The sequence below is a fragment of the Ambystoma mexicanum genome, chromosome 11 (genome assembly GCF_040938575.1).
Source record: "Ambystoma mexicanum isolate Mex_15411 chromosome 11, UKY_AmexF1_1, whole genome shotgun sequence".
In the NCBI taxonomy this organism is placed as follows: Eukaryota; Metazoa; Chordata; class Amphibia; order Caudata; family Ambystomatidae; genus Ambystoma; species Ambystoma mexicanum.
In genome coordinates this window covers 386,495,989-386,512,937 of record NC_090934.1, presented here as the reverse complement: position 1 = coordinate 386,512,937, position 16,949 = coordinate 386,495,989, and the positions used below count along the sequence as shown (strand labels likewise).

Sequence of the window (16,949 nt, the reverse complement as noted above, 5' to 3'; positions counted from 1 at the left end):
GCATAAACACTTCCTGCTATGCTCCATCATCTCCAATTCCCCGTTATGCTCCCCAGTCTCTAGTTTCAAGCCACACTCGTCCATCTCACCTGTAATGATGTCAGTGAGCAGCCGGAGAGGCAGGTTCAAGAACTCTTCAGTGTCCTGGAGCTGTGCCAGGTGGCTTTTGGCACAGTGCTTTGCTGCGGTGTAGAGTTCATGGTCACTGTGCTGATCTGCAAGCCACATAACCTGCAAGCAGTTCTTCACCTGCACTGTACGCACCAAAAAACGGGAGCATTCCTCGAAGAGGCAGGTTAACTGGTACATGTCAGCCACTTCATAGGTCTCTGGCAGCTCCTCCACACTCAGCTTCACTGTCCCATGGTAGATGTAGTCTACTAAGAGCTGAAAGACAGCAGCACTAACATCCTGGAGCTCGATGACTCTGTTGTGCGCCTCCTTCAGGTTGGAGGTGAACATTGAACGGAAGAAGCAACTTTGGGCTGAGAGGACCAAACGGTGCAGCTGAAACTCTTTGCCTTCCACAGAGATTGTGACATCAGCAAAGAGCTCATCTTCCAGACACAGCTTCATGATACTTTGTGCGACACGGCTGCAATGTGAGCGGTCCGTGAATGTGTACTTAACAAAGTAGTTCTCCTCCGTGGAGCCGCTGTGATTGGGGCTGATAGTTTCCTCTGCAGAAGCCATCTTCGGACAAAGTCTCAGCTTCCAGGGGTCTGAAAGGGACAAAGAAACGTCAATTAGACTTCATGATGCGATTGCTAATTATTTATCACCGTTAACATTCACAGGCATCCTCTGTAGTCACCCTTGCATGCATAGTTCCAAGTCGCTCTCCATCCTCCACTATGTCCCTTACAAGACAAATAAACAAACCCTATTTTAAAACTACCACTCTGGGTCCTTTTAGGTTTTCCTTGAAAGCAATGCATACTATTATTACCCAATGGGTTCCGAGACAGAAACCCATAAATCCCATTCTGCTGAGAAAACAGTCTATAGCTGTGTCACATCAAAGGAAAGCTAAACAGAGCTGCGGATACACAAAAGCAGAAGGTGAATGAACACTACTACTCACCTGCACATTTTGGCCAGCAAAGGTTTACAACAATTTCATTGAATAACACAGACATATTGTATTAAAGTTGTATTTAGCCAACACTATTGACTGCTTCATTGTCTCTCACCGGGACCAGCTGTTTTAGGAACCCGTGAATAATTAATTCTATTGTGACTAATTAGTTTACGGTGCACATGGTTTCTTTTCAGACTGAAAAGAAGCGTTAAAACATGCAGACAGCCATTCAGCTTCTGTTTATAGCCTACGAGAGCCATGTTACATTGATACTGACACCGACCAAGATACGCGTTTGACTCCACAGGCCAGCGGGTGCCATTCAAACATACCCATGTGACATGGACACGTTTGGGAATTTGTGCAAGTTAGCAGTGCAACACACCTAGAAGACAAAAAGGGCAATATATAAAATGGACAAATAAAAGTTATGGTTCGTGTTAGGGTAGAATTCTATGTTTGGGTTATCTGCTATCCCATTTTACTACTTGCTTTTAACTGTTGGAATAGCTACAATAAAACACCCTTGTAATGTATTCCCACCTTCGGAGTGCCACAGACTTACATTGGCAAAAGTTAAGGACCTTCGCAATAATCGGACCCTCGCAATAATAGGGCGTGTGGGTGCACAGGCGTGGGGGTGCACCGGGCCTGGGTTTTGTCGTCAGGGCACGGTGCGCCCTCTCAATTACAAACTGTGGCAAGAGTTTGGGAGAGTCAAGTAGCATCAGCAGGGTTCGCTCCACATAGTCCTCCATAGGCTCCTTGATGCCATCCTCAGGGATCCCAAGTATGCAAAGGTTATTGCGCCTAGAGTGCGATTCAAGGTCCTTGTTCTTTTTGGCAATCTCGTGAACCTGTCTAGAGAGCAAGGAGCCCTTCGCCCGGAGGGAGCCCAAGTCGTTCTCCACAGAGCCCACCCTTGTCTCGACCTCGGCAACCTGACTATCTATCCTCTCAATGTGTGCCTTAATTGACGATCTAGTGCCATTCATATCATCTCATTTGGCATGTAGAGTGGTGAACCCCTCACGCATAAATTCCATCATCTTCTGCGACTCCACGGAGTCAGAGGGCACTGAAGTGGTGGGTTCAGGGTCAGGTACATCATCAGGTAACAGATGGTGTTTTGGTAAACATATTGATGGAGCTCTGTTTTTTCCCTGCTCCATTGGTCATGGTACGAGGTGGGAGCGGCTCTGCAGAACCGGACAACAAGGGTAAAGTGGTGCAGTACACAGAGCACCAGAGCGAACCTGCTCACGGGTAGTGTATGAGTGGGCGGTCGAGGGGAGCCACTGGGCAGTCTGCGGCACGTGCGCATAGCAGGAGGTCTCGATGTGGTAGATTTATATGGGACCAAAAGCAGAGAAAACAGCTCAACCAGTTGCCCAAATAGAGGAGCCAGGTAGTGTAATAAGCACTGAGCGGTAAGGGCCCTTTAGCAGAGATCCCCAGAGGATACACAGGGGGTGGTTCCTAGGGCCAACGGATGTGCTGGAGGTCGACACCAGGCAAGGTAAGCTGCAGAGGATAGCTCGATTGAATCAAGGCGATAGTGCCCCAGCTGCAGCATATGCATGCATCTAAGGGCCGATTCTCAAGCAAGCAGTGGAAGGCAGCAGAGTGGGTGAGCAAGTCAATATAGAGGATGTGCAACGGCAGAATGCACGAGTGAACCAGTTCAACGGTGTACAACAAAGGGGTCTCAGTGTGCAGCTTAATTGCAGTAGGTAACAACTCCAGTGTTAAGACAAACCAATTTCTAATCGCAGGGAGAGCACTTAGGCGGTCACAGACAGAAGAACACAAGTGGGGAAAGACTTCAGGAGAGATGTGGTTGGTAATTGTGCTCAAGAATGTAGCAGTCAGATCCGTAGCAGGTGTTGTGCCTTCCCGTATTGGAGTGATGTGGTAAGGTCAGCCTTGGTGGAGGGCCACAGCAGGATAGTAAAGGGGGGGTGGCTGGGCACAATTATACTGCAAGGAGCTGGGCCTGGGGAGTGAGCAGCTCTGAGGAGCGGCCTCAAGGAGGAGCTCCAGGTAGTTCCGGGCTTTACGTGAAAGGCGGGGGCTGTGCAGGCAGGTACAGCGGACCAGTGGCAGGCTCCCCAGTGTGAAAACAGTTAGTTTATAGGGTTAGCGGGGGACAGGTAAGTGGAGCCGTTCACCTACAATGCACAGGGCCCCAAAGGCAAAGTGTAAAACGGCCTCACCACCGGCACCACAATCACTGCGCAGGACCCAGGCACCACGCGACCCAGTCCTCAGTGAGGCAGGTGAGCTTGGGGAGGCGGGCGCGATGAAGCAAAGCAGCCGCAGCCCAAGGCAGTCCATGCGGGAAGAGAGGTCCAGACCCGCTTCAAGGGTGTCCCGGCGGCTCACAGGGTGTCCGGGGGAACCCTCATCCGGTGGGCTAAGGAGGGGTGACAGGGTCCAGCACAGGGGAGTCGCAGAGATGGGTGATGAGTAGGCGTTCCGGGCAGGGGCCCGTGAGGGCTCGTCACAGGCGATCCAGAGGAGCAGGGCCCAGAAGCTCAGCTCGCCCCTCCACCATTGCAAGTCCAGCAGCAGCGGTGCTGCGTGTGAGGCGGGGCGCTCACCCTGGAGACAGGGAGCGGGCCCAGGTACAATTCACCAGTGGTCCAAAACACACACCAGTAACTCCGGAGGGGAGTCGAGTTATAACCCCAAAGTTGGACGAGTGGTGAAGGAGGATATAGGTGTAAACCTCTTGAAATAGGGTTGTCTCAAGCACTCATTCCGCAGGTATGTCCGAGGATGTGGCCACCTAGGCGGAGCTCGCTCTTCAGGCAGCCATCTTCAACCTAGCGCAACAGTTCCCCCCCAAAAATCTGATTCATTTAAATTGAAACAAGTACAGAGGTTTTGGAAAGATAAGGGGGCATTATTCTTAAATAAATGTGAGAGTAGAAAAATTTCGGCTCAGTACCATTTATGTAAGATGCCATGTTTGGGTTTATGAGAAAAAGCTTTATTAAACCACAAGAAGACGCTGGTGATATGTTGGATATTATCACATGTTGAAATTAAGGAATTCCAAACTTTTTTGAAGGAATATAGAAGGGAAAGTTTTTTTTACTCCAGGCCAAGAGGATGTTTTTAGAAAGTGAGTAAAGGACAAAGGAGTTTTGATTCCAAAATAGTGCATGAAGGGGTGTTAATAAATTGGGGTTCAGAAATTAAACATAAGTTAATTTGTCATAATAAAACGGATTTCTGGTATTTAAGGAAGTCTGGAAAATTCACCCCACCAAGGTTTACTGGATTTCAACTTATTGAGAACAATTTTGGCGGATTTCTCTTTCCACAGGAATTGAACTAGAATTGTGTCTATATTTTTTTTAAAGACTGAATTTGGGAGTAGTACTGGCATCATAGAGAGATAGAGAATAATGGGCCCCAAGAGTCCTTTTTATAGATGTTAGTCTGCCCCACCAAGAGAGGAACAAAGGAGACCAGTGATTAATAGACTAGTTAATTTTATCAATAATTATATTCCCGGTTAGGTTTAGGGTGGTCTCGAGGTTATTAGCGATAGGGATCCCCAGGCAGTTAACAGATGAAGTACACCATTTAATTCTAAAAAGAAGTGTGTTTGGTAATGTCCATGAATTTGTAAAGGGCAAAATTTCAGATGTGTCATAGTTCAATTCATATCCAGAGACAGACACAAGCAAACTGATCTATAGTTGACATAAGTGCTGAGAGGGAAGAGTTGGGATCTGATAAGTAAAAGTAAAATATCGTCTGCATAAGCAGTGAACTTAAAAGTAAAATCTTTAATTGTGATACCTTAAATGCTCTCATTGATGGTAATACTTTGGACTATAGGTTCTAAAGCTAAAAGAGTGGGGACAGTGGACAACCCAGTCTACTGCTTCGTGAGATGGGAAAAGCTTTAGTGAAGTTGTTATTAATAAAAGATTCTGGTTGAGGGAGATGAGCATTGTAGTGACACTAAATTTGATAAAGGTGGAGCTGAACCCGTAGCATAAAAGGGATTGAAAAAGAAAAGGCCAAGAGAACATCAAAAGCTTTTCCAGCATCTAGAACAAGGAGGAAAAGAGAATCAGTAGAATCTTAAGCATGAATAAGAGTGTTGAAAATAGTTCTTGTATTTGATGTGGCAAACCTTCCTTAAATGAAGCCGGTTTGATTAACGTTAATTAGTCTATGCTTAATACCGTCCAGAGGGCAAGCAATTATTTTGGCTAAGATTTTGGAATCCGAATTCATTAGTGAGATGGGATGGTAATTTTTAACCAAAGAGGGGTCTTTGTCTGGTCAATAAAAGTGCTTCTCCAAAAGAACCTGTGCTAGAGCCTGGGGCAAGAAAATTATTGTATTGTTCGAGAAGTTTAGGAGATAGGAAGGATGAAAAGGAGCGATAAAAAAAATCTATAGGAAGGGCATCTGGTCTGGGGGCTTTACCGATTTTAAGATCTAAAATAGCTTTATGTATTTCTTGCAACGAAATCGGGTTATCAAGGAATGAAAGGTCTACTCGATGTTCAGTGATCTTTAAGAATATTATCGTTAAGAATTGTTTGATCTGCCAAATAAAGTTGGGAGTAAAACTCAAGAAATGCGCCATTCATTTGTTGCGAATTATAATCTCTGATATTTTGTTGGTCGAGGTAAAGTTATCACATTTGTTTCCTTTTTAAATAAGCAGCTAATAATTTACTCAATTTATTGGATCCGCCATAACATTTTGCTTTGGATCTTAATAAAGAGGAGCAGGCTTTATTCGTGCTATATTTGTTGAATTCTATATGTTTTGCAAGAAGGGATTTGAAGGAGTCTTCTGTGGGATTGTTAAGTACGCCTGTTCTAATGACTTGATGGAGCAAATAAGGTATTGGTATAACTTTTTATTTTGTTTTTTCTTAACGGATATATAGCGTATAATGAAACCACGCAGTGTGGCTTTAAAAGCATACCAATGGTTATGTATAGATGTATCAAGGGGATTATTAAGGGTAAAGAATTTAGTAATAAAGAGATTCATTTATCTTTCTCCTTAGCTTGGCGAAGCGGGTGTGAGCTGATCTTTGCCTGCATTAACATCCTTGCGGCAAGAACTTGACCCGGTTCTCTGGGCCTCCATTGTGTGTGCGTTTGTGTGTGTGTGTTGTTTCAGCTACTGTTTGCGCCGCGAGCGCTTGTACTCCCTCCTTCCTCCCCTTGCAGCCACTTCCTGGGTCCCACTCCCTCCCGCCTCCCAGCCCGCCGCCCCCCCGATTGGGTGCCCTGCGGCTAAGGGCCTCTAGGCAAAGGGCGACTCTCTTAGAGGCGGCTCCTGGTTGTGTCTTTAGGTGTCCGCAGGATACTCCAGCTGCCAGTCACCATACATATTAGTCCCACAGGCTTTTCTGCTTACCCCCGACCACCTAGAAGACTCACATACTTAGGTGCGTTTTCTCCCATTTTAAAAATATTTGCACCGTATCAGAATTTAAAATTGCATTGTGAAACCTAGTCCTTTCTCCTTCTATTCAGGATTCTCAAACTTAGGTGGGTTTTTCTCCTGGTTTAAAATGTGCATTGGGATACTTCTTTAATTCTGAATGTCGTCGTCTTGCCCAATTGCTAAACCGTCTTGCCTCTCGCTGTCTCTTCTGTCTGCTTGCACCCTGCCCTGCGTCTTTCCCTAGTGTTCTCCCCTGCCCTCCTCTCCCCTTCTACTCTATGGTGCTCTCGGTCTCTCCTATTTTTTTCTGACTGCTTCTCTATCGACTATCCTGCTCTCCTCACTAAATCTGGTAGGAAGAAGCTTAAAAAGGACATCCTGGTCTCCAACCCAGGACTCCCTATAGCTGACACCTATACCAGTGCCTCCTCTAGGCACACTTTCACCGACATCCTCTTTGTCGTTCCCTCGCCAGACCTATGGCCCCCTACATATGGTCTCTGTTCTCTCTCCTTTCTCCTCTTCTCCTATTAATGGTGGCACCCGGTGGGATGCCCTCCTGTCCTCCTTCCACTCCTCTATGGTCATCATTAATGTTTATGTGAATGACACCGTCCCGGTCCAAGGCCCTCAGGCCAACCTTCTCCTCTCCGATAGACGCTTCCCACGCCTCATCAATTTCCTTTATTCTCCTGCTGTCCCTCTCCCCCCTCCACGGCTTCCTCACCTCCCCATGCTGCCTCCTCGTCAGCTACCTTGCCCTCTCCTTCCCTTTCTGCCCCCCCTCAGACTCTTTCTACACCTCTGCAGGGCGTACCTCTGATTTGTACCCCTCCCTGGAAGTTCTTCCAAGGACGGCAACCTTCTCCATATTGCCACTCTTAACTCTCGATCAGCTGTCAAACACTCCTCCGACATCTGCCGCCTTCTGGAGGAACTTGACCTCGGACTAATCGAGACATGGTTCATGGCCAGCTCTGTCACAAGCTTTGATACGCTCCTCTTTGACGGCTACAAGATCCTCTCTGTGCCCAGGTCCAATCGCTCCGGTGGGGGTGCAGCTCTGATCTTGCCTGATTGGATTCCTGCCTCTGTCATTCCTACGCAGGCCTACTCCTCTTTCGAATGCCTCGTCTCCAGGCTCTCTCTCCCTCTCTCTCCCCTAGCCATTCCCTTACTGTGGCTACTATCCATCGGCCACCTCTCAGGTCTCCTCCTTCCTCTCTGAGTGGGCGGACCTCTCCTCTTCACTTCTGGTCTCGACCACTCAACTCCTCCTTCTTGGAGACTTCAACATCCACCTGGATGCCTCCTGTCCTCCCTCTGGACTCTTTTGCCACTTCTGTGACTCTCTCTCACTCTCTATTCTCCCCTCTGGCCCGACTCACTCTGCAGGGCACACTCTGGATGCTCTGATCTCAGATCTTCCCCTTTATGTCCCTCTCACCACTCCTCTCTCCTGGAGTGATCACTTTCTATGTTCCTCCCTTCTCACCCTCTCCACCCCTCAGGCCAAGCCACTTCCATCACTGCCACCCACCTTCTCGGTCATCCGACCCATGAAGCGCGTGTCAGTTGAGGCTTTCAACGCCGCTTTCTCACCCCCCCTGCCTCTTTGGCTGACTCTCACCCTGACACAGCCCTTTCCATTCTCCACTCTGCTATATCTGATACTCTTGCCCCCGTCATGAGAATCCGCTTGAAGACCAAAGCCAAGTGCAACTCCTGGTATGACTCAGACCTTGTCAACGCAAGCTCAGCGTGGCCGAGAGGAAATAGTGTGGTTCATGCACACCCTACGACAAACTGGCTGCCGCCTGCTCCAAAGACAATATGGGCTCTCTGTCCTCACCAAGAAGAGAGCTCATATCCAAGCCTGCGTCTCTGCAGCATCTAACAACTCGGCTGAACTCTTTCAAATCTGCAAGGAACTGGCCAATCCTGCCGCAGTCTCTACCTCTCCTGTTCCTTCCAAGGCCCTCTGCATGGCACTGGCTTCTCACTGCACCTCTAAAACTCAGGACATCCTGTCCTCACTCTCCTCCTCTCCCCTCCCTCTACTCCCTCTACTCCCTGCTCAGCCTCTGGCCCTTCTGCAGCCACCTCTCCTCCCTCCTTCTCTGCCTTTCCCCTGTTTTCCGCAGACAATGTTTCTAGACAAGTCCGATCTATGAAAGTCTTGTCAAAATAGGTTCACCCCAGTTCCTCCAAAACCATCAATGACCTCATCGACTCCCTGGCTCCAGGCCTGGCCAACTTCTGCAACCACTCCTTTGCCACTGGAGTCTTCCCATCCCCCCTGAAGCACTCCCTTGTGCACCCCCTTCTTAAGAAACCCTCTGCTGAACCCTCCTGCCCGGCTAACTATCGCCCAATCTCCCTCACTCCCTTCCTGGGAAAACTCCTAGAAAAGCTGCCCATCTCCCAGCTTAATCTCCACACTGAATCTGTTGGCTGTCTTCACAACCATCAATATGGCTTCAGAGCTGCCTGAAGCACGGAAACTGCTCTGCTGAACATCCGTGAAGACCTGCTCTCCAACCTGGATTCTAACACCCCCTGTGTCCTCATCTTGCTTGATCTCTCTTCTGCATTTGACACGGTCAACCATGCCATCCTGCTCAAATGTCTCTGTGATAACCTGGATTTCACAGGTCAGGCCCTGGGCTTTGCTGACTTCTTTCCTCTCTGACCGACCCTCCCAGGTCCAACTTGGGTCCTTCCTCTCCGCTATCTTTTTCTCTACCTGTGGTGTCCCCCAGGGGTCTAACCTGTCTCCTATGTTGTTCAACCAATACCTGGCACTTCTTGCCCACTGCATTGCCGCTCTCTGCCCCAACTTGCAGTGCTATGCGGATGACACTCCGCTCATTTTCAGGCTACCTTCGGCCACCTCTTCTTTGTCTCTCATCACCGACTGTCTTGTCTGCTATCCAGGAGTGGTGTGTCGCCAATTACCTCTGCCTTAATGCCAGTAAGACAGATTCTCCTCATCGGCACACCCGCTCCCACCTTTCCTGTTGCTCTATGGCGGGCCTCTTGGCCCTCTTCCTGCTCCCACCTGCGAGACTAAAACCCTTGGGGTCATATTCGACTCAACACTCTCCTTCTGTCCTCACATCTCTGACGTCTCTAAGAAGTCACACTACCAGCTGCACCTCCTCAGAGGTATTCTTCCTTTCCTCTCCTTCCCCCAGAAGTTCACTGTCTTCAGAGCTCTCGTTCTCTCTAGACTGGACTATTGCAACAGCCTCTTTCTAAATCTGCCTGCCTCTACTCTCCGCAACTCATCCAGAACAGGACTGCGAGACTTGTGCTTAAGCCCAGGGATCGTAGCTCTCCAGGACTGAAATCTCTGCACTGGCTCCCAGTGGCTGCGAAGATCAAGTTCAAAACCCTTTGCATTGTCCACAAGGCCTTCTGGGGCCTCAATACCTTCAACTCGCTCTTCCTCAATATCTTCCTTCTCGTGCTCTTCGCTCATCCGCCTCCAACTACCTCAGGGTCAGTCGCTTCTCCAAGCAACGAGTTGGAGGTAGATCTCTTTCTTCGGCTGGGGCCTCACTCTGGAACAGCCTCCCTGCCTCCCTGAAACTTGAGGAGAACCATCTCCGCTTCTGGAAGCACCTCAATACCTTTCTCTTTGCTTCTGCTTTTTCTCCTCCTCTCCCCTGCTGACCTCCTGGCTGAAACTGCAACTGCACTGGTTACCTGGCCACCCTCTGATCTCGGGCCCAGGTCCCTCCCCCGCCAGTCACACACACCTGCACTGCCTGTCTGTCAACCCCCGCACTTGGGGGCTGTTTCTGCATCCCTACAGTCCCACTACCAGCACTTATTTACCTATGCACTTGCCACCTGCTGGCCGTTACTTTTACTTATTTTTATTATTCTATTCACATGTACTGCAGTGTCCCCCCCCAGCACATTCCCCCTTTTCCACATCCAATGCATTCGCACAATCTGAATGATACCTGGCCTAGTAGGATTGTTGTCGGTCTTTTGTTACCCCTCCCTTGCCTTGTCGCACCTTGAAACACTTGTGTATAGGCGTGTTATAAATGCCATATCATTTGTTGGATTAAATCTGGGTCATCCAGTAAAAAGGAATTAAAGCTCCATCTGAAAGAATGGAAAGGCAAGGGATCCCATTTCAGGACAGTAAGCACAGGAGCATGATCAGGAATAATAATGGGGCTAATTTCAGAATGAAGAATGTTGGGTGCGAAAGGGGAGTTTATAAATGTATGATTTATTCTTGAAAATGATTTGTGTGCGGGGGAGAAAAAGGTATATGCTTTCGCCTCAGGATGGCAGAAGCGCCAAGTATCAACAAGGGCAAGATCTTCCATAAAATTGAGGAATTGTTGGTGTGATTTCGTAGTGATAAATTTGGATTCGGATTTATGGTCTGGGGTAAAATCACAAATTTGGTTGCAGCCTACACAAATAATGAGACTTTTTGCTGAAAATAGTGTGTTTTAAATGGCTCAAAAAAGGTGGGTCAGGAGTATTGGGGCCATAGACATTCGTGATGCTACCTTGTTGCTAATGGAATCAATAATAGACTATCGTCCCGAGGAATCATGTTGCTCACCAATTAATTGAATGTTTTTTTTTTTTTTACGCATAAGGATACTAACTCCACCCTTATCAGCTGCAGGTGCAAAAAAAAAAAAAAAAGGCATGCTTGACCCAAGATTTAATAATTTTATTATTTTCTTCCATCAAATCTTGGTGCGTTTCCTGAATACATGCAATGCCAGGGTTACTTTTCCCTAGATAGGTATGGATTCTTTGTATGTTAATAGGGTTGTTAAACCCTTTAACATTCCAAGATAAGACAGTTACATAGTGATATTTAAAAATAGGACATAAAAAAAAGAGCAATGACAAAATGAAATAGAAAGAAGAATAAAACAAAAAGGTAGTATGGAGTCCGTTTGTATACATAAATAGGTAGTCCCTCTAATATAACAATATCCTGCTTCTGTGAAGGAGCGCCTTTGAGAACGCTACTATTGTGTATTACTTTTCAACATCCTGCACTCCGAGCCAGGCAGGCTCTTGCTGACTCCCCAACCGCTTCCTGGAGGAGGCGGAGCTTGTGGGATCCACGTGTGCTGTCACGTGACTGCTGCCGCCCATAAGACTGCGCTCGAGTCACCCTCGCGGCGTTAAGCGGCTGTTTGGCGTGGTTTGTACGTGGCTCATCAACTGGATTGTAAAGAGTTGCAAGTAGGCTCTACTAGGCAGCAGAGGGGCCCAGGTGAGGAGACATGGACTTGCGCGGGGACCAAAAAACTATGCAACTTCTTAACAAAAAAATACACTCACTCAGTGACAATTCCCCCACAAAGGACGCATCTGCTCCGCACATCCCGAATAAAAGTCCTTCGGGCAGAGTGCTGAGAAAGAGATTCGTGCAAGTGCAAAACCGAAAAGAAATGCACAAAAACTCAAAACCAAACCTGAGGGGCAGCGTGGAGAATAACAACAAGATCCACCTTAGCCCTTGCCTACCAGGACTGAAAACAACACTCACTGTCTCGGCACAACTGTGCCCCACTCATTCTGAGTGGACGCCTGGCCTTGTGGGGGGACAATGCTACAAGTTCGCAAGATACGGAGGAGGAAGGAGAGGAGAGCTACGAGGTTTCCAGTGGGGAAGATGTCCCCGCCTCTCCATCAAAGCCTTGGACATCCGTCTCACCATCGCCTCAAACCCCCTCCAGGGCCCTGAAACAAACAACTGTAACAGTGCCCTCATCCTCAATTGCAGATGGAAGCTTACCTGTAGATTCTTCTCCGCCGCAACGGCTGCGATCGGCCGAGTTGTTGGCGGAAGAGCTCCTTACCACTCAAATCTCCCCACCGCTGCTCGCTCCTGGCCCGCAAGCCGCGGCGAGTGAGGTGGGACCAAATGGTGTCGAAGGACGCCGCGGGGCCGACCTCAGCTTGCGGGTCAACGACACCTCAGTGGGGGGGGGGGAACCCGGTACTATTCCGTGCATTTGCCCACAAGCTGTGGCCGGGGCGGACAAACTCAGGAACCAGAATCTAGACCCGAGTAAGGCACCGGAATCGAGGGAAAAGGTGCCACGCCCTGACCAACTGGCGGAGCTTTGCCCTGCTCTGACGGAAAACCTATCACAGAAGCACAGTACCTTAACAGAGGTGCACTCTGCTGGCGCAGAAGACCCACCACAGTCCTTTCAAAATAACACACCGAATCTGGACGGAGAAATAATACGTAGCCCATTGAACGCTTCTACAAATGATTTAATTCGACAAAAAAGAGACATAGCCCTCGCAGTGTTAAAAAAAAAGAGCATTAACAAAAAAGACTCAAGGAACAGGGACAACTCCTGAATCAAGACCGTCAACATCACAGAAAAGGGCCTAGAGCCATAGTACAAAAGGGTGATTCTGGTAAGCCATTTTTGCAAAACCCGTTGACGGCTCACTCACTGAAAGACTTTTTCTTTAAACAAGCAAAAAGGAAATTAGATTCTGAGATCGAACTCTCAGATGCTGAACTATTAGATGCCACATCCGAAACTCCTTTAATCCTCTCAGTCTTAAAACAAGGGGAAAATACACTGGGACTATCTACAGCCCTCGCAGAGCCCACCATCTGTTCTCAGGACCTTAACCCAGTACCTGAAACTCCAGCTCCTAGGAAGGAGAGGAACAACACCCAAAATCCATCGTTCCGAGGTACTCCCCTCCCTCAAACCAACCTGCTTGATGACGACGTTCCATTGTTCTGCCTAGAGAAGCCAGGACTTGGAAATGAGCTACTTACTCCGTCAATCAACGACTTAATTGCAAATGGACGTAACCAGAGAAGTCCGCACCTACCAACCCAGGCACAACCAGTTCCGGCCCAGTTGGAGCAAAGAACAAACAACAGTGACTCCCCACTCAGAAAACCTCTATCCCAAAGTGGCCTCAAATATAACATCTCAACCCCACTCAGGAATGAGAGACCTACCAATTTCGGGACAGTGAACAAAGAGACTCCATCAAAAAAAAACGGACCTTGTCACTAATATGTCAGCAATTACGGTGCGTTTGGCTCCCTTTGTTAAGCTATACGAGTCAATTCACGACTCAAAGAAAGACTCGCTAACTATAACAGCCGCAATAAACACCAAAATGACCTTTCTTGAGGGCTTCATCACAGCGCTAATCCAACAAAACGTCGAGAAAGAAAAACAACAGGATGCCAAATTCACCCATCTTCAAAATTTAATTGAAGCCAATTTCAGTGTCTGCTCCTCACAAGAAGCACTCCCGACGGCCCAAAAGAAATCAAGATCGCCGTCAATTGCAAAGGAGCAAAAAACAGTCAATGTAACCACCTTTTCCTCCAAGGCGATCCAACGTCCTGACTTAAAACGCCAACATGGGAAAAAAAACCAAAGACCAACTTAAAGTAGCGACAATTTTTAACATTGCAAAGGCAACTCTGCCAATTCTAAACAAAACAGCACCTATACCTAAAACGTCCAAGGCGTCCGAAGGTTCAATTGACCAAAACCTACCAAGGGAACAAGAAATAATTGAATTGGACAATTCTAATGCATCTCTAGCTATTTATCTGGAAACTTATCACTCTTGGATTTAACAACTCACATGGATCCTGAAGAAGCCCACGACCCACAAGATGATACCAGCCCAAACCAAGATTTGCCAACCAATACGCCAAGTGTCACCGCTGTCCAGGAGAAGCCAAATGAATTTCCTACAGCTAGGCCTACACCTGAATCTCAGTGCCTCGAGGCTAATTTCTGTTAAGAATTAGCCAAAGCTCCTGTGGACCCGCGAAAGAAAGTTCACCAAAACGAGAACCTTATCACAGACAAAATCGAAATCCCTAGACAAAGGCAGAAGCCGAGAAAGGAGCAAAACAAGGCCGCATCACAAACAGACTCAATAACGACTTCGAGACTTTCCCAAGCTCGAATCTTTAAGATGAGCAACTGGCGACCGGAAAAAACGTTGTGATACAACAGGAAAACCATCCTCCAGATCTTAGCCAAAATTCCAAAACTGAAATCCCTGGATACGGCAGACCTGGTGCTAATTGAACCCTATCACAGGCACAAGAAGGCAAAGGCGTATCTCCACGTCACAAAGGCAGCAAGCAGCAAACTTAAACCTGACGTGATTCTAACCTTGAAGGAAATGGGGTTTGCCTTTGAGGAAATTACTACACAGCTATCAGCTGATACAAGCATACACGCCACAAGTAGATCAATAGAAAACTATCCGGCCCATCCAGCGGGTGTAGAGATTCAGACTATAAAGAAAAGAGATGACACGAACAGGAGGTATATGGAAAGCCGGGGAGATTCCTTTCAAGCAAATCAAACATCCAAAAACAACAACGTAAACTTTAAGAGATCTAATCGCTCAGAATATATAAGAAAGAACGACAGATGGGTGAACAAGCGAAGGCTCAATTCTCTGACTGAGCAAAGCGCTGATTGGACCCATAACAAAAAATGTGAACCTGTTGGCCCATGGAGATGGCTGAAAAAGGTGCTCAACCCAAATGCTCAAACATAACAACGAAATGCTGCATCAACGCCAACAGACAACACATCTAAAGAATTTCAAAATACCTCTAACCGAAAAGAAACATCTTTGTGCTCATGGAACACGAGAGGTCATGAACATCTAATGAAATCAAACGCATTTGACCTGGCCCAGTTCGACATCATCTGCTTCCAGGAGACCTGGCTGACGGATTTACCAACGATCGACGGGTACGACACACATATCTCACCGGCAAGTAAGGGCCTGTTTGGCAGACCATCGTCCGGTCTTTTGACCGCAGTCAAACTGGCATCAGGCATCTCTATTAAAAAAAAGGTAACGGAATCCTATGGTATTCTGGCACTACAAACAGGATGGACCCAAATAGAAAATTCTTCACAAAAGAAAACAAAATCCAGTTTAGCCATCATAAACGTCTATTGGAACCCGCAAAGAACAACCAACACAGAGTTCTGCAACGCCGTCGCCGGCACCCTAGATAAATTTACTATCGACCTGGCTACTGATCACATCCTTATCTGTGGAGACTTAAACGCGAGGTGCGACCAACTCACGAAAAACCTCCATCTGTCGCCATCCCAAGAACGCGGTGAAGTATGGTCGAACCTCATGGACTCCAGAAATGTCCATAACGTGGCAGCTCTACGTGGTCGTCTTCCAATGATTCCAACTTGGGAACGTCTGGACACCTGTAACGCTCACCTGATTCCCGTAGAGGCGCCGGTCTTGACTGGGCGTATACCGTATCTTCAAAGGTGATGTGTAACACACGGCTGGCTCTTTGGGCTGGACCTCTGTGCACTGTATGTCTGACTCGAAGGGTAAGATGTCTGCAGATAGAAAATATGGGATTAAGGAACTGGGTTATTGAATGTCTCTCTCTTCTACCCTTTCTCTTCTCCTGTAGAACCCCAAAGGTTAACGCTCTCACCTTAGGTAAGTGAACGCTGTGCTCTCCATCTGCCTCGGGGCAGGGTGCTGTAACCAGTTTCTTCACTGGATAAGGAGAGCAGGCCTCTTGACTTCAGAGGACTGCTGTCCGTCGTTTACTGCACGAACGGTAAGTTTCGAGTAATTCTAATGTCTTTAAAGTCTTTAGTAATGATGTCTCTTGTTTTGCAGGGTTCCGGCGATGGCGGATGACGGGCTGAAGTGAGTTGAAGATGGAGCCCGTGTGATGAATAGAAGAGCCTGGAAGCACGTAAGTAAGCGCTTGTTGCCTGCTTCACGATGCGCTCTAACTGTCTTTTTATTTTGCAGGTACAAGTTCGGAGCGGCTGCAGGGTGCCGGAATACCCACTGGGTTAGATGTGGAAAGGAGTAATGGCACGTGAGTATTAAAGTTCCCCAATGTCTTTAAACGCACCTTGTTTTGTCTTTCAGATGCGGGATGCAGCGCCGAAGGCCTCCGGAGCGTGCAAAGAGTTGGTAAGCTTTTGTCTTTCAGATGCCGGAATGCAGTGTGAAGACCTCCGGAGCGCACGAAGAGTAGGTAAGCCTTTGTCTTTCAGATGCCGGAATGCAGCGCGAGGCGTTGGTGACAGCCGATGGACCAGGTAAGTGAAGAGCTGTCACTGAAGACCGTAATGCTAACCTGTTCTTTCTTGTCTTTATAGGTGTTGCTGAAGACTGGATTCAGAATGGTAAGCCTTTTTCCTTAGGCCCAGGATCAGATGCAGAAGACACGATGAGCGTTCTGCTGCAGAGGATGCAGAATAACGCAAAGCAAGATTCATCCATCGGGTGTGGTTTAAATAGCCTCCTGTAGTGCTTAGAAGTCTCCTTCCTCAGCCACGCCTAGGTAAGAAAAGAGTTCCTGCTTTCCAGAAGAGTTCCAGTGTTCTGAATCTAGGGAGTGGCTCC

The 16,949-nt window shown here is 47.7% G+C and overlaps 1 protein-coding gene across 1 annotated transcript in view; it reads right to left on the bottom strand.

Moving 5' to 3' along the window:
* KBTBD4 (kelch repeat and BTB domain containing 4) overlaps positions 1-16,949 on the bottom strand; it is a 141,685-nt gene that overhangs the window by 105,661 nt on the left and 19,075 nt on the right. Inside the window, exon 2 of the mRNA XM_069623097.1 lies at positions 90-722. Coding sequence (XP_069479198.1) covers positions 90-722 — 633 coding nt within the window. The remainder of the gene's footprint in view (positions 1-89; positions 723-16,949) is intronic.